The following is a 20,988-nucleotide window of genomic DNA, read 5'->3' as shown; positions in this document are numbered from 1 at the left end:
AAGCCCACCCTTTGCACCCCAACCTTCTGCTGCCTACAGAATAGAACAATGGTTTTCAAACTGGACCCTGTAGATATTAAGAGGTTCCTTGGATCTGCTTTCTTCTTGTTATATGAGATCAAGTTGCCTGTGACTCAGAGTGACCCTGTGTACAACAGCTCTGCAGCCTGCCCTGTCCTGAGCCAGTCTCACTGACTGCAACACACCTACCTCCATGACCCCAGTAACTGTGTCAATCTGTCTCGTTGGGAGTCTTCCTCTCCTGCGCTGTCCGTCTGCTCTTCCAAGCATGATGTCCTTCTCCAAGGACCGGCCCCTCCTGGCCACATCTCTGAAGTATGTGGGACAGAGCTTCAAAATCCTTGCCTTTAAGGAGAAACTTGATGTCACCTTCTCCCAGACAGGCTTGTTTGTTCTGTTGGCAGTCCATGGTATGTTCAAGACTCTTCTCCAGCACCACAACTCAAAGGAATTGATTCTTCTTTTGTCGTCCCTAGTCATTGTCCAGGCCTCTGATGCATAGCAAGTAATTGTGAAGACTAGAGCCGGGATCAGGCGAGCCGTAGTCTCTAGACTGAAATCATTGCTTCTCAGTACTCTGTAGATGTCCTTGACCACAGATTTTCCCCAGTGTAATTTGTCTCTTGATTTCCTGAATGCTGGTGCCAAGAGTGTTGACTAAGGAGCCCAGCAAGCTGAAGTTGTTAACAACCTCAATCTCTTCTCCATCATGACACTGTCAATTGGCCTAGTGGTTGAGAATCTTTGTCTTCGTGATGTTGAGCTTCAATTCATAATGAAGACTACAGTCCTTGATCTTCTGCAACAAGTGCTTCAGGTTCTTCTTAGTTTCAGCAAGCAAGGTTGTGTCATCTGCATATTGCAATTTGTTGATGAGTCTTTCTCTAATTCTGATGCCGCATTCCTCCTCATAAAGCCCAGCCTCTCCAATTATCTGTTCCACATATAGACTGAAAAGGTATGGAGACAGGACACATCCCTGATGCCCTCTTTTCCTGATTTTGAACCATGCAGTGTTTCCTTGCTCTGTTCTGAGGACTGCTTCCTGGTCCAAGTATAGGTTTTGCATGAGCACAATCTAGTGTTCTTGGGATTCCCATTCTCCTTAAGGTTAACCACAATTTATTGTGATTCATGCTGTCAAATGCTTTTTCATACTCAATGAAACACAGATAGACTTTCCTCTGATACTTTCTGCTTTTGGCCAAGATTCATCTGACATTGGCAGTAATGTCTCTAGTACCATGGCCTCTTTTAAACCCAGCTTGTATTTCTAATCATTCTCTGTCAACGTACTGTTCCACTCATTTTTGGATAATCTTCAGCAGGATTTTGCTTGTATGTAGTACTAGTGATATTGTTCTATAATTTCCACACTCTGCCAGGTGACCTTTTCTTGGAATGGGAATAAAGAATCTAAGCAGGAGGAACTTCACACCCTTCCTTCTATCTTCATACCTCCTCTTCCTCCCATATGAGCAGAGAATTCTTTTGTTACTTTAAGTTCATGAATGACTTGGTTTGACCAGAGACCTATACACATACTCCCACTGGCTCTTGATTCTGCATATATAAAAAAAAATCTATAGCTGAAATATCCAAAGGGCCTTCTAATAAGGTAACTTATACTTTGTCTTCAAAAATACCTTTCCCTCTTCAATATCACACCAGAATTGAGGACCCAGGGAACCTGGGATTCCACTGAAGCAGTAGAAAGATATGGTCACGCCTCTAGTTGACAACTCTGGTACCCAATCTACCTTCTGTTCCTCTGCAGGTCCATCAGGAGAAGGTATAGGAGGGTTTGGGCAAATTTTAGCGGCTATTCCACAAAAACCTTCTGTGGAAATAATGATTTTATATTAGAACTCTTCTTCATATTTTAAACGTGTTAAGGCAAGGTTTTAAAAACCTGGTCACTTCAAAAAAAGACTGGTTTGGAAAACTATGCTTGCACAAGAATGAAATACCAGTTTCCAAAATTTCTTTTCAAGTGGTTTTATCTCTAAGAGAGAGTTTTGTCTTCAGAGTGACAGATGTTACTCTGCCTCCACCATAAAAGTCTATTCAGTTTCTTTTTATTCCCCAATCTGGCAAGGCAGAAGTCATTCCTTATGTTAAAAAACAAACAAACAAAAACCCCAAAACAAAAACAGCAAACAAATCCCGCCCACTTTTGAGGGAAGCAGCCCAGCAGCTCAGAACCGCATACCTGGCTCACATTTGCTGCAACACCGTCCTGAGCGCTCATATTGCCTCTCACTGCTGCATGGAGGGGTGAGTTGAAGGGTCATCTGAAAAGAGAACTGACATCAGAGAAAAACAAGAACTCTGGATTAAAACCAAAAATTGAATTGCTAAATTACATTTCTAAAGAGTATAAGAAAATATCATAAACAGTCCTGAAACTACTCTGGCCTCACCTCCCTGTCCCCCTTAACACACACACACACACACACACACACACACACACACACACACACTCTTCCTTCTTCTAGGTCATTTTCCCTTCACAAAAAAACCCCGTCATTGCAACTGGGTCGAATTCAACTCATCGCCGACTCTCTTATTGGGTTTCTGAAGCTATCAATCACATGGGAGGAGACTGCCCATCTTTCTCCCATAGAGTGGCTGTCGGATTGACACCACCATAGAGATACAGCGTTTGAGTTAGCAGACCAGTTCCCTATGCACCAGGCAGCCAGAGTTCCCTTTAGAAGTTATAAAATCAACTATACTAGCAGGAAAATATATTTAAGCATGGGAAAATATTCTGTTCTTGGTCATATGATAGGTTAAAGGAAAATGTAAAACTTGTCTGTAAATTTTAATGGAGAGCCAAGCAGCGTACGTCGGAGCCATGGGGGCTTGGAACAAAGAGTTCCAAGCGTCTCTTGGGACCCTAGACAAACTGCTTAAGCTTTCTGAACCTTCCTTTTCTTCCTGATTAAAAACCTGTTTCTTTCTAGCACTTACATTCAAAGCACAGAAGAGAAACAGTTACTGATGGTTGTTAAACATAACCAATTTATCTCACTGGATTGGATTTCCAGATTTGAAAGATGAAGCCCACAGTCTCAAGGGGCATCTCAGTCTACTGGTATAATGTGGTTCATAGATTGCATTCTCCATATTTATTTTTTGTGTGTGATTAATGTCTGAGACCTTAAAAGCTTCTAAGCAGCCAGCCATCTTAACACAACTGTTGGTCTCTATGCATCTGGAATAAAAAAGAGAGAAGGACATCAAAGACTCAGAAAAGAAACCAGCCTAGATGGTAAATAGTCTGTCTACCTAAACTCATCTGCCCTGGGACTAGAGGAATGAGATGGTCCACCACCACCACTGACAGTTCACTGATTGAGTGGGAGAAAAAAAATGTGAAGAAGAAGTTCTCACTCCTAAGTAAACGAATCAAAAAATCACCAGACCTACTGGGCTGTCTGAGACTGCAGGACTCCCTGAAGCCCTTCCCTGAGAAACTCTTCAGTCCTGGAACTGAATCACCCCTGGGTTTGCCTTGTAGCTAAATAACAAAACAATGAACTGGATAGCCCATAAGCATAATGCTCCTTTAAGTTAACATCACAATAATCAAAACAACTATGAGATACCATCTCACCCCAGTCAGAATAGCAAAATTTAACCGAACAGCAAACACCACATGCTGGCGAGGTTGCAGAGAAACTGGAACCCTTATTCACTGTTGGTGGGAGTGTAAAATGGTGCAACCCCTGGGGAAGGCAGTATGGTGCTTTCTCAAAAAGTTGCAAATAGAAATACCATTTGACCCAGCAATTTCACTACTGGTAATACACCCCAAAAAGACCATAACTGCCACCCAAGCAGATATATGCACACCCATGTTTATCACAGCTTTGTTCACAATAGCAAAGAGGTGGAAACAACCCAAGTGTCCATCGACAAACAAATGGATAAAGAAGCTCTGGTATTTTCACACAATGGAATATTATGCTGCATTGAAAAACAAGGAACTCATGAAATATTACGCAAAATGGGTGACCCTGGAGGACATTATGCTGAGTGAAATATCTCAGTCACAAAAGGACAAATATTGCACAGTGCCACTGTTATAAAATGGAACTGACATTGGGGTTGGGGGAAGACTGAGAAAGATGGGATAAATTATGTGTACTGTATTGAAACAGATGAGGGAGAGAACCATTTAAAAGGGATATATGACTATGTATTATTGTCATAACAGGAGTCCAAAATGAAGGCTGCACAGTGGCGTTGACTTGGGAGGAGGGATTGTATAACAATGAAAGAATTTTTCTTTAACTCTTCAAAGAGAAGAGCGAATGGGTGAAGGGGGTGGGCAGGGAGAAAAGTGCAGCAATGAATGACTAGAAATCCTAAGTCTCTGTAAACTTTCATTAAAATTAATTTTAAAAAACACTCTAGGCTGAGCTCACTGCTCAGCTCCTTTTGAAAAATCACCTAAATGAGTCCAGTCACCGTGACTTTAAAACAAAGATGGGGCTGTAAGGGGGCAGGGAAGTTAGATTGATGAAATAACCAGAACAGCAATCAGGAGGATGTTCAGGCTTTGTGAGGATGTAATCAATGCCGCTCAACAACACGGGCAGACATCGTTGAATGGGAACCCAAGCGGCTGTGTACACCTTTCCCAAAAGCACAATAAAACATTATTTTTGCACAAAACAAAACTCTATGATTCTAATACAAATACTAATTTCTAGATCTGCCTATCTAAGAAATCAAAGCAAACTGAAACAAAACTCAAGTCCTCTATAGTCACTGATGCTTATCAATTTGCCCCAGAAAAGCTCTTTCTTCCTCTTCTTTCTCAGTGTGAAAAGAAAGCAAAACAGAAGAGTCATTCTTGTTGAAAAGTAATCATGTTAGAAATTGAACAACAAAGGAAGCAACTGGGTTTTGCTGAAGAGGCAGGCACCAGTTTACAGATACCACCCCAGGAACGCACAAATCTCAAAACACAATAGACCTTCCTCTCCAGGGAAGCACGGGCTCCAGTGAGAGGCAGCAGAGGTAGGTGGGCCCACCCTCAGCTCAAGAAGGCATGGGAAGGCTTCCTAAGAGGGGTGAGAAGTTGAGTCCAGACTTAACAGAACAAGAGCAATTAGCCCAGTGGGGAAACAGGAACTGGGAGCTGAAGTTAGAGGATGGGCAAGGGAGGCTTTTCTCGATAACGCCAGTGGTGCCCACAGAGACAGTGGGATCCAAATGGCATTTGGGACGGCCCTCGGGGTAAGTCAGCATGGGTGAGGTGCAGACGGTCAGCTAAAGAGCCGTGAGAGAAGACACTCGGTGCAGGCCACAGAGGGTTCGCTCACGTGTCCTATCAAAGAGCTGGGACTGAGGGTGCAGGGACAATATGGTTTAAAGAAGCTATTCATCCTCGCAACACTTCAACTGTGGCAGTGCTGTGCTGTGTGGTTTTCATGGGAATTCATTCCCCACCAAGGAAGGCACTACCCTTATCTGTATCTGGCAAAAGGCTAAAACCTCCAGTGATCGACGCAAATGTTGCCTAATGAACAGAATTCATCTGAACCTAATAACAGTTGTTGACCACGTTGCTGATGACAAAGGTAAACCAACATAAGCATGTCACTAGGGCCAAAATTCAGATGATAAAGTTTATTGAAACTGTCTTGGCAAGATAAGCATGTCTTGGCCAAGATAAGTTTGTGTGACACACAGAGGATGGTACTTTTTAGGGGAATTTGGTTTAAAAAAAAATTCTACCCTTAAAGCAACTACTTCAAAGCTTCATCATGTATTACTGACTGGGTCACAATCTCCAGATCCTACTACTATTTAGCATTAGTTTCAAAGGTGTGTCCAATACAGGCCATGGTCTTCGCAATCACTTGCTGTGCATCAGAGAGCTGGACAATGACTAGGGAGGGTAGAAGGAGAATTGATGCCTTTGAGCTGTGGTGCTGAAAAAAGAGTATTGAGTGTACCATGGACTGCCAAGAAAACAAACATATTTATTCTGGAGAGGGTTAAACCAGGCTGATCCTTGGAGGCAAGGATTCTGAGGCTTCATCTAACATACTTTGGACATGTTGAAAGGAGGGATCATTCCTTAGAGAGGGACGTCATGCTTGGGAAGGGTGGAGGGACAGCGCAGGAGAGGAAGACCCTTGATGAAATGGACTGATTCAGTGACTGGGGTAAGAGGGGGCGGTGTAGGAGACGGTGAGATTGACACAGGACAGAGCAGAGTTTAGGGCTGTTGTACATAGGGTCGGTATGAGTCGCAAGCCACTCGACGGCACATAACAACAACAAACAATGGACAGCTGGCTTACATGTTAGGATTGTGTCTGTATTTAACTGTCCACTCACCCACCCATCTGTCCATTCATTCGTCCATCCATCATGTAACTCAGGAGCTCATCATCTCCTGGTAAAAATCAGGATGTCACTATTTTCATAAATCACAAGATGTCCTGGTTTTTAAATAGATATCCACAGCTTATTCCATAAATTCTATTTATCTCTCTGAAGTTTGTTCTAAATGTATCTAGCTACATTTTCACATGTTCTCACAACGTCTAGGTCACATATTTATTTTGGGAATGTAATTCACATACTACAAAATCCACTTTTTGGAAAGAAGTATACGATTCTATGGGTTTGTTGTGGTGGTTTGTCTACTCAAAAGGTTGTGACTGTCACCATCATCTAAGTGTCAGGACATTGTCACCCACTTGTAAAACTTTCATAGTTTCTCCATATTCATTGAATTTCCACAGGCAAGCTATTTTGGAACTGGATGCCACTCCAGCTTTATATATATATTTTTTTTTCTTTCTCCTGTATTTTTATGTATAACTCAAAAGCAATATCTACATATATATTTTGGTTTTTAATTGCCTCACATGCATGTGAAAGCTGGATAATGAACAGAAAAGGCTGAAGAAGAATTGATCCCTTATATTTGGGTTGTGGGTGAAGAAAACTCAATATAGCATGCAATGCTGAGAGGATGGACAAATCTGTAAATCTCTCTTGGGAGACGTACAGCCAGCTCTCTCCTTAGAAGTAAGGAGAGTGAAACTTCATCTCATGTACTCTGGATAGGTGATCAGGAGGGACTAGTCCCCAGAGAACACCATGCTTGGGACATTTAAGAAGACAGCCCTCAGTGAGATATATTACCACCGAGGCTACAACATGCGCTGAACCACAGCAACAGCTGTGAAGGTTGTACAGGACGACACAGGGTTCTGTTGTGTTCTGTAGAACGTAAGGTCACGATGAGTAGGAATGAAGCCAAGGTGCCCAACAACAGTTGCCTATACAGGCGCCATTGTGTTGACTGTGACTCACATCGATCTTACGAACAACAGATCAGTATCTATTTACCATTTAAGGAAACGTGTTTTTAGGGCATTCTGAATTGGGAAAGCTCTCTTTAGGCCACCACACCTGGAGCCACTTCCTGTGCTGTCCCTTCTCCTTAATGTCCTGGCTCTGTGGGTCCTGTCCCAACTTTCTCCTCCACTTGCAAGACCCAGTTCTAGGAAGACTCTCTAGATCTCACACCTCATTTTGTGTTCACCTCACTTGATCCCAGGTTCCAGAGGCAGGGGTTATGGTTTGCACTATGCATTTCAGCTGCAGCGTGTGGAGCCTGTTAGAAAATCCATTTCTTCAGATCTTCCCTCGATCTGCCCCTCATTAGCCATTAGCTCTCAGCCTGCTCCTGATTTGCAGACCTCATGTCCCCGAGTGGCCCCTGCCTGGGCTCAGTGCCCCACTGGCCCCCACTGGACCTCCATTAGGTCCAGAGGAGCCTGCCAAGCACACCTGGCTCCCACCACTCATGACTCCAACAGCTGACCCCTCAGCCCTCCCAGAGTGAGTCTTCCTTTCAAATACAAGATCCCAGTACTGACATTTACCACCTCCACCCTTAACTGTGAGTCCCCAGGGAGCGACCTCAGTCCCCAGGGAGCAACTTCACGCTCCACATCCTCCCAGTAGGCCCTCTTTTTCTCTGACCTCGTCTGACACATCAGAATTTGGACCTGACTCCATCCGCCAAGACTCAGCTCTCTAATTTTGGTGAGAAGGTGGCACTTTCTTTGTTAGGAATCATAGTAAAGCGGCCATTTGAGATTTTAAAATGTTATTTCTCAAATGAAAAAGAGACACAGAAAAGCAAATGTGTTCAAGGCTGTGGTATTAACAGAGAACACAGAATCCACCATGAACTACCAACCGAACACGTAACTCAACCTTACAGCAAACACAAGCAGAAGCCCCCTCAGCAGCAAGGATGAGATTGACTCACTCACTCTCACTAGAAAAGGGCATCGTAGGGGAGCTCTGGTGGCCTAGTGGCAAGGAACTGCAACTACAATCCCAGAGGCTCATGGTTCGAACCCACCAGATGCTCTGCCGGAGAAGGAGGGACAATCTCCTCCTGTACCAGTCAGATCTGATTTGAAGGTACACGCACACAAAAGAGTAATAAAAAAAAAAGAAAAGGGCGTCGTGTTTGGTGGGAGGTTCTATGGAAGGTTCCATGGCCAACACAAACAAGGGAAACCCTTAAAGGGGTTGTTACTTGAACAGGATACAGACTCGAATGGACTTAGAAAGGCAGAGCAGGCTCTTTGAGGAAATCTCCCTTCCATCCTTCTCCCAATAATGAATGTTTATGTGTATCTTTCTCAAGATGGGATGTGATCCATTCCAGACACGGGAGCTCTTCTAATAAAGCAGTTGTATCAGAGGCCAGCCGGGAGCAGCTCGGCTTGCTGTGTTCTGTGTTTAAGGAAACATAATTTGATCTGTGGTGCTTTGAAGTATTGGAAAAGACAGCCACGTATTGACAGTGTCCTACTACAAGTTCCTGAGAGCTCTGGGACAGAGTCCACGGGAAGGTGTCCTGCCATCCCAGAGGTGGTGCCTCTTTGAGGGTACAAATTCACCAGTAGTTTTGCAAGAGAGAGACGGGCATTCTCCTCCTGTTCCTCTGAAAAGCTGCTGAAGGGACAATTATGAGTTCGTTCTGACTCGACAGACATCAGTCAGTGACTACACGTTCTTAATAATTAACTAGAGAAACGTCATTAGAGTTAACTTTTGTTTTCTAGTAGATGTTCCCATATTAATAAGGAGTGTGAATATCTACTTAAACAAAAAAATCAAACTCCCTGCCATCAAATCCATTACAACTCTAGTACCTCTCCGCCAGGTATGGAGACTGTGAATCTCTACGGGTGAAGACTGTCTTCTCTTTCTCCTGAGGATCACCTGGTGGATTTGAACAGCTGACCTCTGGTTAGCAGCCCAACACTTTACATACAGTGCCACAGGGGCTCCTTAAAATCTGTTTAATAGCAAAAATTTTCTCTCTTCACCATCCCAATATAAATGCATTGGTGATCCTTTAAGGAAAAAAGAATTAAAATGGCAAGATGATGTATTTCATTCATCTGACTTTTTCTTGTGTATCGGGTGGATTTGATTCAGGGCACACAGGCTGGTGTTTAACTTCATGGCTGGCAGACTGTTCTAGAATGAGCATATCCATAGTCCGGGAAAGGCTCTGGGGGAAGACAGAAAGGCAAGTGCAAATCAAGTGGTTTTGGTTTTATAAGCTGTGCAGAATTACTTCCCTGTGCAAAACACAGTTGGATCTAATGATGAAAACTCGTAAACTGAAGAAGCTTTCGTATTCTATCCAAGGCACTCCAGGGCCTGGTGGACCTGCATTCAGAAACCCGGAGGGAAGCTGGACTTAAATGGTTGGGGTAGGGGGCTATGCCGTGTATCAACCCGGCTGTAGTGTAAGTCATTGTGGGTACTAAAAAGACCTTGCTCAACTGAAAATCGATGCTGACATTCAACAAAGCAGAAGGAGGCTGGGCCCCTCCTGTCCACTCGACGAGGAGAAGAACTAACTGAGATGAACAAGTGAGGGATTTTCCATAGGTTTTGTTTTATAAAATATCATCCGTGACTAGACTTGAGACTTTGGCTACAGTTTAAGGAAGGAGAGTATCATATGGCTGAGCCTAACAGGAGAACTGAAAGAGGTGGTTCTTATTGATAGAAACGCTTAGATTTTTTTTAAAAAATCAATCCCTCATTTAATATTCTTTTGCTGCTTTTGAGAAAAAGAATCTCAAAGAAAAGTCACTCTTGAAATGAGTCCACCTCGGGAGACAGAACACAAATTAATTACTGGTCGCCTGTGTCCCCAGAACATAGGGAGTTGTCCCACTCCGGGCATTACTTCTCTCTAGAGCATTCTGGTATTAGAAACAAATAAATAACAAATGTTAAAAAAAATCAAGAGGATGTATTAATAGGTAAAGTAGCCTGCAATCAAGGTTCTCACTTTTTGTCTGTTCCTTTGAATGTCTTTTCAGCTATGAAGAATCTTACAGGAAGCTCAGGTGGCCTAGTGGATAAGAGGTTGTGATGTCAACCCAAGAGCAGGCAGTTTGAATCTACTTGTTGCTTTGTGACAAAAAAGATGGGCAATCTCCTCCTGTGCAATTTACAGCCTCAGAAAACTCAGTGGATGGGCAGCTCCAACTCAACAGCAATGAGGGGCTTTCATTGCTCTATACAGAGAAGGTCTAAGTGTCTTCTCTACGTAAACACGTGACGTAGCGAGTCAGCACGCAGAGCCTTCAAACACAGACATGCTCAAGACCTTCAAATCTGCCTCTTGCTTAGCTGATTTTTTCTAGAAGCTTCCAGATGCCTTTGCCCTTCTCCTTTCTATCTAGTTTAGTCTTGATCACGCATAGTCGTGTCTGTCAGTGGAGGGAAAGATTCAACTGCCAAGTTTCTTGGTTAGAATTTAATAACTGGAATGGAGATAGCATAGGAGTCATTGGTAGCCCAGGACTTAGAGAAGGTGGATTCCGATGTAAAAAAAGGAAAATTGGATAGTAACTAACATGAAGGCTGGTACACAGCCCTTAGAACAGGGCTTCTGGCAATTTCTATTAGGCATGGAGAATGCCTAACTTTTTCTTAACAAAAATGCCTACATTTCTACAATTTGAATTAAAAAGGAAAAAGAGAGAGGCTCTGGACAAAGTGAAGACCAAGCCTTCCTTCCCTCAGCTTTAAATAAGCATAATAAGCATTCAATCTGTCTCAGAATGTCAGGAGCTTGGGTGGTGTGGTCCACGTAGAATCGTGAGGTTAACCCAACACCAAGCCTCTGGTGGTTCGTGTCCACTGCGGCTCTGAAGACGAGAGATGGGTAGTCTCCTCCCATGGGACTTACTGCCTCAGGGAACCCACGCGAGGGGTTCCCACTCGATAGCAATGTGAACGAATGAATCCCAGAACTGAAATCAGCAGAGATGGTCCATGGAAGCGATTGAGCACAGGCCCCGACCAAGGCTAAAGCTCACTAGAAACTAAGGCTCTGCTTCCTCCCTTTAAAGCTCAGCACATTTCTTGCAATTTCCCAGGAGAATGACAGGATGGATTCACAACACAGTCCTGCGCTGCCCACGCAGCCTGCATCCAGTAACCTGTAGACACTAAGGTGCATGGTGATGTTCTCAGTTGCCATGGTGTCAATTCTGATTCAGGGTGACCCCAAGTGTACGCAAGTAGCTCAGGACCACAGATCTGTCAAGGCTGTGAGTTTGGGAGCCAGACTGCCAAGTCTGTCTGTTTTCCGGGGCACTTCTAGGGAACGGATGTGGTCCTGTCAGCAAACAGGCATTTCACTGTACATCAAGTCAGAGCCAACGCACAAAGGTCTGCATGCACAGCAGGGCAAGATGCTGCCTGGCCCCCTGCCATCCACGTGACGGGCTGCAGCCCAGAACACAGGACCCTCAGGGCCTTCCCTGTCTGAATTTCAGAAGCAGAATGCCAAGTGAAGGCATGGACCTCCTAGACCTACACTAGAAGCGCCACTAAAACTCATTCAGCTTCACAGATGCACACAAGCCTCCCCTGGAAGCCAGTGGCAGCTACACTGAGGTGCAGAGCCTGGGACCTGAACCCAGGTCTCCCACGTGGAAGGTAAAAATCTTACCACTTAGCCGCTACTGCCCCCATGAAGGAGCACATGGGAGCAGGACGGCTAAGGCTGGCCGGCTTATAGAAGAGCACTCCCCGAGCAGACTAAGAGGAAAGCATATCACGAGGATGGGGAAGGGAGTGGAAAAAAAGAGTGGGGCCAGAAGGAAAATTCTGGAAGTCCTGACAGTTTTGCTGAGTGGAACGTCCGTCCCTGTTACTTTGACCTGGCTGAGACCACCCCAAAGTTACATGACAAAGGGTTTTAATTGGGTGGGGGGGGATAGGGGGCAGAGGGAGATCTTTAATCAAAGAAGATTTTTAAAAGAACAATTTTATAAATATTGTATACAACCGTTACTGTAGAATGACTATAAGGATCCAGGAGGGGTGGGAAAGGGTGGAAGCAGAGGGATGTGGATGTGCAGGAGGAAGAGGGGATTAATCACTGGGTTGTACAATTTGATGGTGGGGAGAGAGGGAAATTGAAATAATTTGCTCAAATTTGTATTTGAATTTTGCAAACGAACTAGTAGAAAAAAAAGAAATAAAAGAATGATTTCAGAGACGTACTTTCTCATGGGTTGGAAACTCGAGGCATCACTCCAAAACTTGACCCATCACTGTGACGAGGGGTCCAAATCGTCTGGTGGTTTTCTGTCTGAGGGCAGTCAGCTTGGAAGCCATACTCGGGTGAGGTCAGAGAAACGCTGGCTCAGTCCATCTGCTGAAAACGTGGCCGCCAGATTACATGAACCCAAGATTTGTGTCAAATGGAGCAGGGGAGAGGCCTGACCCAAGGCCCTCCCAGTCTGATTACAAATAAACTTGGTAGAAAGAATGCCAAGTGTACAGTTTACCAAGAAAAGATAAGGGTCCTTTTTCTTTCATACCTTTTCAACCCAAAATGTCAAGTCTCATGGTCAAGGGCAATCTTGCCATATACTGGCCCCACCACCAGACGCCGTGGAGTCCTCTGACTCCTAGTGACCCAACTGTTTCAGAGGAGTTTTCCATGGGTGGCTTCTGGGAAGTGACTCTCAAGGCCTTTCTTCCAGGTGTCTGTGGGTACACGTGAACCTCCATAGCCTGTGGGTAGCAGCCGTATGAATTGACTATTCACATCACCCATGGACTCCCAGAGTAAGTGGGGTCATGTGCTGTCAAGTCAGTTTAGACTCCAGTGACCCCATGTGACTGAAGAGGACTGACCCATAGCATTTCCTAGGCTACTATCTTCCTAAGAGCAGATTATCAAGTCTTCGTCCTATAAAGCAGCTGGGTGGGGCCAAACACCTGCCTTTAGCTAGTAACCAAGCACTTAGCTGTTAGTACTACCAGGGTCTGTTGTTGGCAGGTGTAGCGGAATGAATTCCAACTCATAACAACTCTGCTGATAACAGAATGAACCACTTGTCCGTCGTGCCCCCTCCTTATAACCATTGCTATTTTGAGCCCGGGGCTGTAGCCATTGCATCAACCCACCTCACTGAGGGTCTTCGTCCTTTTTACTGGCTCTCTAATTTACCAAGCACGCTATCTGTCTAGAGACAGGTGAAAATACATCCAAAGTAGGTGAGAAAAAGTCTTGCCAACTTCACATCTTTGTGTGTGTGGGTGTGTATGTGTGTGTACCATCAAATCGGATCTGATTGGTACAGGAGGAGATTGTCCCTCCTCCAGCAGAGTATCTGGTGGATTTGAACCGCTCTCCTCTGGGATTGCAGCACAGCTTCTTGCCACTAGGCCACTAGAACTCGTCAGCCAACTTCACTTCTAGGGAACATTCTGGCTTTATTTCTTTGGAGACAGATTTGTTCTTTCATCAATCTATAGTGCATTTAATATTCTTCATCTACACCATACTTTAAAGACATCAATTCTTCTTTGGTCTTTCTTATTCATTGTCTAGTTATCCTATGCATATATTAAGTACCATTGTTAAGTACCATTGAGTTGAACCAACCCACGGCCGAACCTCCAGAAGGTTTTCAGACGTAGTAAACTGCACAGGAGGAAGACTGTTCATCTTTTTCCCATGGAGAAACCGGTAGATACAAGTCATGTTCCTTGAAGCTAGTAATGCAAATACCTGACTTGGTTCAAATACATCTTCAAGGTAATGCCTTTGCCTTTTAACTCTATAAAGAAATCTTGTGAACTAGATTTGCCCAATACATCATTTACTTTTTTTATTGCTTCTTCCATGGGTATGATAGTGTAAAATGAAATTCTTTACAACTTCAGTCTTTTCTCTCTTTATCAGGAGGTTGCTTTTTGGTCCAGTTGTGAAGATACTTGTTTTCTTTATGCTGAGGCAGATACTGAAGGATGTAGGTTTTTATCTCCATTAGTAAATCTTTCAAGTCCTCTTCAGTTGAAGAAAGATATTAAGAGTTGTACAAAGTTGTGTCATTTTATTCTGAGTCTTCTTCTAATACTGATGCTGCATCCATCCTTCATCATGTAGTCCGTCTTCTCAGAGTATTTGCTTAACAGACATATTGAATCGGCCCAGTGAAAGGATACTACACTGTTGCACATCTTTCCTGATTTTAAAACATGTAGTTAGTTCCCTTGTTCTCTTCCAACTGTCTCTCAGTCTATATACAGTTTCTGCAGGAACACAATTAAGCATTCTGGAATTCCCATACTTCATAATTTGTTATGATCCAACAAACTGAATGCCTTTGCAAAGTCAATAAAACACAGGTTATTATCTTTCCAGTGTCCTTTGTGTTCAGCTAAGACCCATCAGACATCAGCAATGATGCTCCTCCTTCAGAATCGACTCGAAGGCAGGGGCTTCGTGGACTACTGGGAGTCTGATCCAATCACCATTTTGATTGAGCAAACATTAAACAATTGGTGCTTTTTTTTTTTACTAGTTTATTTACAAAATTCTAATACAAATTCAAACAAATTCTTTCCATTTCCTTCACCCCCTCACCCTCAAATTGTACAGTCTAATGATTAATCCCCTCTTCCCCCGTACATCCATATCCCTCTGCCTCCAGCCTCTTTCACTCCTCCTGGATCGCTATACTCATTCTAGAATAACGGTTTTATACAATATTTATCCTTGTGGGACTGAGTTAATTAACTCAGCATAATGCTCTCCAGTCCCTCCCAAGTTAGGTAGTAATTTACAAAGTTATTGCTCCTATATGCTGCATAGGATGCCATTGTGTGAATGTACCATAGTTTCTCAATCCATTCATTTGTGGCTGGACATTTGAGCTGTTTCCGTGTTTTTGCGATGGTGAATAATGCTGCTACGAACATTGGTGTACAAATCTCAGTTTGTGCCTCAGTTCTCATATTCTCAGAGTATAGTCCAAGTAGTGGAATAGCTGGGTCAAACGGAATTTCGATGTTCAGCTTTTTGAGAACGTGCCAAATTGCCTTCCAGAATGGTTGCGCCAATTTACAAAACAATTGGCTTTATAAAGCATCCTGATCAGCCTTTGGTCAGCATTTCCCCACTGACCAGCCTGCCTTCAGACCGGCTCTTTAAAGGGAAAACTCTGTGATGCGCGGATGCAGACAGGAGCCAGTGCAGGTCTGTGCTGCGGCCCCTCTGAAAGTCTCCTGACAATGCACTTATTATCTCACTCCTTGCAAAGAAAACACAGGCCCCAAGGGGAAAATGAAGAAATAATCTCGTATTTCAAAACTTCCATTCCAAGTTTCTTTGTCTTTAGATAAAATAAAAAGTACAAAGAGTCTGCACCCGTGGGCTACCTGAAATAAAAGTGCAGTTTGTTTCCTAAACACAGTAATTAGGACAGCTTTGACACGTCGTTAAATTTCCACTCTTGTCACTTTCAGTGAATGCTCCCTTTATTCTCAGCGTGGAAGACCCTTTTAAAAAATCATATTTTTCTTCATTTGAGATTAGATCCATTTATTCCTCTTTCCTGCTCTACAAGTTCACAACCCCCTGTGAGTTTGGTCTACCCATACCCAAGAGGCCCTCTCAATGCCGCTTCCCTTCCTGGGAAATCAAATTGCTGGGGTGACAAGTCCCCAGAGTGGCCAGTTGTTGCTGCTGCTGTTGTTATATGCCCTCAAGTCAGAACTGCCCCAGAGCTGATCCTCCTGCAAGTTTTCAGAGACACTAAATCCCATGGCAGGATGTCGCCTCTCTTTCTCCATCCCTCAGAGCTGCTGGGGGATTCGTACTGGCCACTTTGAAGTTAGCAGCACAGACCCCGGAGGACTAAGCCACCAGAGTTCCTTAGCAAATTATTTTTGTCATTGTTGTTAGGTGTCATTGAGCTAGAAGAGACTCGTAGCTGACCCTCCAGAGGCTGTAAATTGCACAGGAGGAAGTTGCTCATCTTTCTCCCTCAGAGCCGGAGGATTTCACTTGCCCACCTTTGGACTGGCAGCACAACTCCTTACCACAAAACTACCAGAACTCCCTAAAGTGAGCCCTTCTGCCCTCCTCGGCCCTCAGGCTGAAGTCCAGCCCCCGCACCAGGCTCCCTCGGCCAGCACAATGCTCACTCTCCCGGCTGGTCTCCTCTCTGGCACTTCCCTCAGCAGTCTGAAGCTGGGAGGGAACCTTAGCCCAAAACACACTCCCTCTGTTCTTCCTTCCTTCTCCCCAACTCTGAGCTTCATGCTAAGAATTAGGATAAAATGTGAACTTGCTAGTGTTTGAGCATCTTAGTTTAATGGAAGGTCTTCTTCTCATTGAGACTGATGAGAAGGAGCCTAGGGACATGAACCAGAAGTTTGGAGGTTCAAAGCTGCCCAGCATCTTCACGGGAGGACAATGCAGTTAGCAGCTTCTATAAAGATTACAGTCAGGAAAACCTCAAGGGGCAGATTCAGGCTGTAACACCTGAGGTCCCTCAGACTCAGGACCAAATAGGTGGCATCTAATGTCTCACACACTGAGGGCATGTGGACAGGAGGGGCCAATCAGGAGGAGAACATCGTGCCTGGGAGTGTTGTTGTTGCATGCTGTCAAGTCGGAATCCATCCACAGCTGACCCTCCAGTGTGTTTTTAGAGGCAGTTTAATCGCACTGGAGGAGATTGCCCATCCTTCTCCCATGTTGTGACTGGTAGATTTGAACTGTGTGCCTTTGGCTCCTTGCCACAAGGCCACCAGAGCTCCCTGGTAAAGTAGAACACTGTCAAAAAAGAGGAAGACCTTCACTGAGCAGGCCTGATACAGCGGCTGTGACAACTAGCTCGAGCACAGCAGAAACTGAGGATGGCGCAGGGCCTCTGTGACTCGGTGCTGACCCAGTGACACTAACACACTGCACTGCTGACCCGGCGTGGCCAGAGCTCTCGACTACTGCATCCTCCCTACCAGACCTGCGGTGCTGAGACCTGATGTGGCCAGAGATCTTGGCCACTGCATCTTTCCCACCTGGCCCTGCGGTGCTTTGGGGTCAGCTTCATTTGTTCTTGAGTAGACTTTGAGGTCCTGGCCCTCCCAACAACCTGTTCTCAACAGATGAGAGGCCCCTGAAGTGCTTCTACTGGGTGACACTTGTTCAACACCTTTGGATAACTCCATGCTCACTGGCAAGCCAAGTCCTTGTGACCTGTGCCCGATGTCTCTCCCCCTCCCCCCAACAACCAAGGGCCAGTCTACACACATGACCTGTGCCCACTGTCTATCATCCCCACCAAAGACCAGTCTATTCACACAGCCTCACATGCCAGCCCATCTCTGAGCTTGATCTGTGTCTCCCCACCTTTATCACCAACCCTAACCCCTGTCCTTCCAGGCTGGACACAAGCCCGGCCTCTCCTGGAGAGATGGTTCACCCAGTCTCTGCCTCCCGGAAGTCCTCCATGCTATCACATGCTGCACCTGTGTCCTCCTGCAACCACAGCATAGAGTCAGAGCTCCCTCCATGTTCTCAAAAGAACAAGGCCATTGATGAGGCCAGGACAGGACAGGAGCCCAGCATGTAGCCTGACTAGGAATGAGCTGAAAATCTTCAAATGCAGACTCTGATCTATCAGGACTGGGCTGGGCTTAAACAGCTGCTATTCTGAAGGGCACTCGGACAGGACTGAAGCTGCTGGTCTTAGAACAGCCAGGTCAGAGATTAAAGACCAAGATCCCTAACTTCCTCTTCATCCCAACATGGTCAACTTGCTTCTGTCCACGGAGCAGATAGTAGGAAGTGTTTCCTCCATCACTGGATAAGGATATCGTGTATCTTGAGCTAGAGGTGAAGGAAGGCTTGGTTCTCAGGAAACAGTTCCTCTGTGGCACACGCTATGCCAGGGACTTGCTCTTCATACACCTCTGCAGCTGTCTAAGCACCAGAGAGAAAGACGGCTCCCTTGGTGGGCTGGGAAGTCGGCTGGGAAAGCCAGCCTGCCGCAAGCGCCAGCCTCCTCCCTCAGTGAATGGACAGGTGTCCTGGAAGGAGCCCGGTGACCCACCCTCCCTTCACAGGGACTGCAGCTCTTCCCTGCTAGTCCTGAACCGCACACCCAGGCACGGACTTGGACGGGCTCCAGCGATCTGGGGGGTGAATCCCTGCCACCTCAGGGGCACGGGGTTGCAAAATCAAGATCGCAGATCTCTTTTCTTATGGGGACAGGAAGCATGTCTACTTTCAGGAACACACAACACAGCTGCCTGGCCTCTTCACACCCATCACTCACGTGGCGGGTACGGTGCCCCATTCTGGATGCAGCCCCATCCTGAGGCCACATTAAACTGCTCTTGCTGGGACCGGGGACCAGGCCAGCAAGTCTACAAGGGACCACGTGCCCTCTGTGCTTTGGTCATTTGTTACACACAAGCAGGACCAAATCACAGAAATGCCAACTAGGATAGAGAAAACCTGAGCCCATCCGAAAACAACTACCCCACAGGCACCGTAGTCAACTGGGACTCCTAGGACACTGCAGGGCAGAGCAGAGCTGGCTCGTAAGGCTGTGGGCCTTTGTGGAAGCCGACTGCCACATCTGTATCCCATGGAGTGGCCGATGGGTAAGAACTGCCAACCTTTAAGTGAGAGGGTAAGTGCCTAACCATGGCACTGCTTTAGGAGGAGACACTGATTCATGGTTTCCCAGTTAAATTTTGCAACCTCATGGCCACTGGAATTTGATGGGGTAAGGCTTCAGACAGAGATTCCAGCTGTAGACCTAATGTCATGTTTAATGACTGTTGTGGTGTTAAGAGTTTTGAAAATGGCTTTTATATCCATTGCCTTAGCCCCTAATCTCCTTAATAAAATTCACAACTGAGAGGAAAGTAGCCTTTGTGAGTCTATTTGCAGTGAACATTGAACCTAGTTATTAGTAAAGGATGTGGGTCAGAAGGCCATGTCTGACCTCGTAGCTATTTGTTTCATACTGTGGATGTTATTGATGGGGACAGTTCCCCTTTGTGGAGCTAACAGAAGTCAGACTCTCTGAGTCAAAACCATGCTGCCTACAACTGGATACTTTATAGGCATCCCTGGGTACTGTTGTTGTTGTTGTTGTTAAGTGTCGTCGAGTCATAGGTGACTCATCATAGCAACCCTATGAACGAAAGTCCTCAACACTTGCGTGACTTTCATCCTCTCTCCTGGTTCATAGGGTTTCCAGAGTCAAGCTATTACGGAAGTGGATGCCACTCCTGCTTCTAAGCTTGTTTCAACCGGGGAGCTCCATCACACACTGTCCACCATGGGTAATCGTTATCGCATTTGACACATCAGTGTCACAGTGTTCAGCTTCACAGCATCCACAAGTTTCCTCTGTACAGCAAGTGGACACACCAGGGCTATACGACCTAGAATGTTTGAACCAAAACAATGAAAAACAGGCCTGAGGGCCGTGGATTAAAAGTCACCCACCTTTGGCTTGGTAGCATCGCTTTCTGTCCACTGGGCCAACGGATCTCTATGTTGACAACAACAACTGGGTACTGTTGTTGTTGTTATGTGCCGTTGAGTCGCTTGCGACTCACAGCGACCCTATGTACAACAGTCCTAAACCCTGCTCTATCCTGTGCCTATCAATCGCACTGTCTCTGACACACCCATCCCAATTAACCCAGTCACTGAATCAATCCACCTCATAGAGGGCCTTCTGCTCCTGCACTAAACTTCAGAGACACTGGTCCCAACATAAGAAACTACCAGCAGCTTATGTGTTTGGAATCACAGAAGCCAAGGAAGCTTCATATATAAGCTATTAGATCAAGGGCTGGTTAATGGGAGATAGATGTGAAGGGAGTGGGCAGAAATGGATGGGTATCCTGGTGGATGGTGGAGCAGGAAAAATAAGTGGGTAAAGACACGTGTGCCAAAGGCAGGGACAACACTGATACTAATGGTTAACTCCACAATAAGGGATATACCTTTCACTTTTTCTATAAAATGCTGGTCTGATACTTCTCTCAATCTGAACATTCAGATTGAGACAGACTAGGAAGCAGGATTGGCCATCCACTTCTGAAATAGCAGGCCTCTGAAAACCCTATGTACAACTGGGTACTAGGGGAAAAAATATTCTTTTGGCTGCTAAGAGAAAAGCAGGAAGTTTGACACCCCGAAGAGGCACTTTAGAAGAGAGGTCTAAAGAATTGCTTCCAAAAGCCCCCAATCATTCATTGACAAGCACATGGAACCCGGTTCTACCCCGACATATGTGGGTCACCATGATTACAGTCAACCTGATGGCAACCGGTCACGTCTTACACCCAGGTCCTGGGGTCTGATCTCATGCATCATGAGATAGTGCCCTCCTCTGCCCAAACCCTGGGGCAGCTCCCTGCCCCCACCAGCAGAAACCTGAGGCCCAGCAGTGACCGACAGGCCACACACATTTTGACTGATCCTCTCTCTCGGAGCTTTCCTCTGACTCCTGAAGGGATGCTTTTAAGGAATTGGAAAAATGTGGGCAATGGAAACACTGAAATGTGTGCCACACAGAGGCGCATCCCAACAGG

At 45.4% G+C, this 20,988-nt stretch overlaps 1 protein-coding gene across 1 annotated transcript in view; it reads right to left on the bottom strand.

The window, feature by feature from the left end:
* Positions 1 to 20,988, bottom strand: part of TNFRSF11A (tumor necrosis factor receptor superfamily, member 11a, NFKB activator) — a 77,015-nt gene that overhangs the window by 41,278 nt on the left and 14,749 nt on the right. The window contains exon 3 of the mRNA XM_006892756.1: positions 2,234 to 2,315. Within this exon, the coding sequence (XP_006892818.1) occupies positions 2,234 to 2,315 (82 nt within the window). The remainder of the gene's footprint in view (positions 1 to 2,233; positions 2,316 to 20,988) is intronic.

The sequence above is a fragment of the Elephantulus edwardii genome, unplaced genomic scaffold (genome assembly GCF_000299155.1).
Source record: "Elephantulus edwardii isolate Elephantulus edwardi_28Jun2011 unplaced genomic scaffold, EleEdw1.0 scaffold00118, whole genome shotgun sequence".
Classification (NCBI taxonomy): Eukaryota; Metazoa; Chordata; class Mammalia; order Macroscelidea; family Macroscelididae; genus Elephantulus; species Elephantulus edwardii.
The sequence above is the reverse complement of the archived record's forward strand: the minus strand, read 5'-3'. Positions and strand labels throughout refer to the sequence as shown.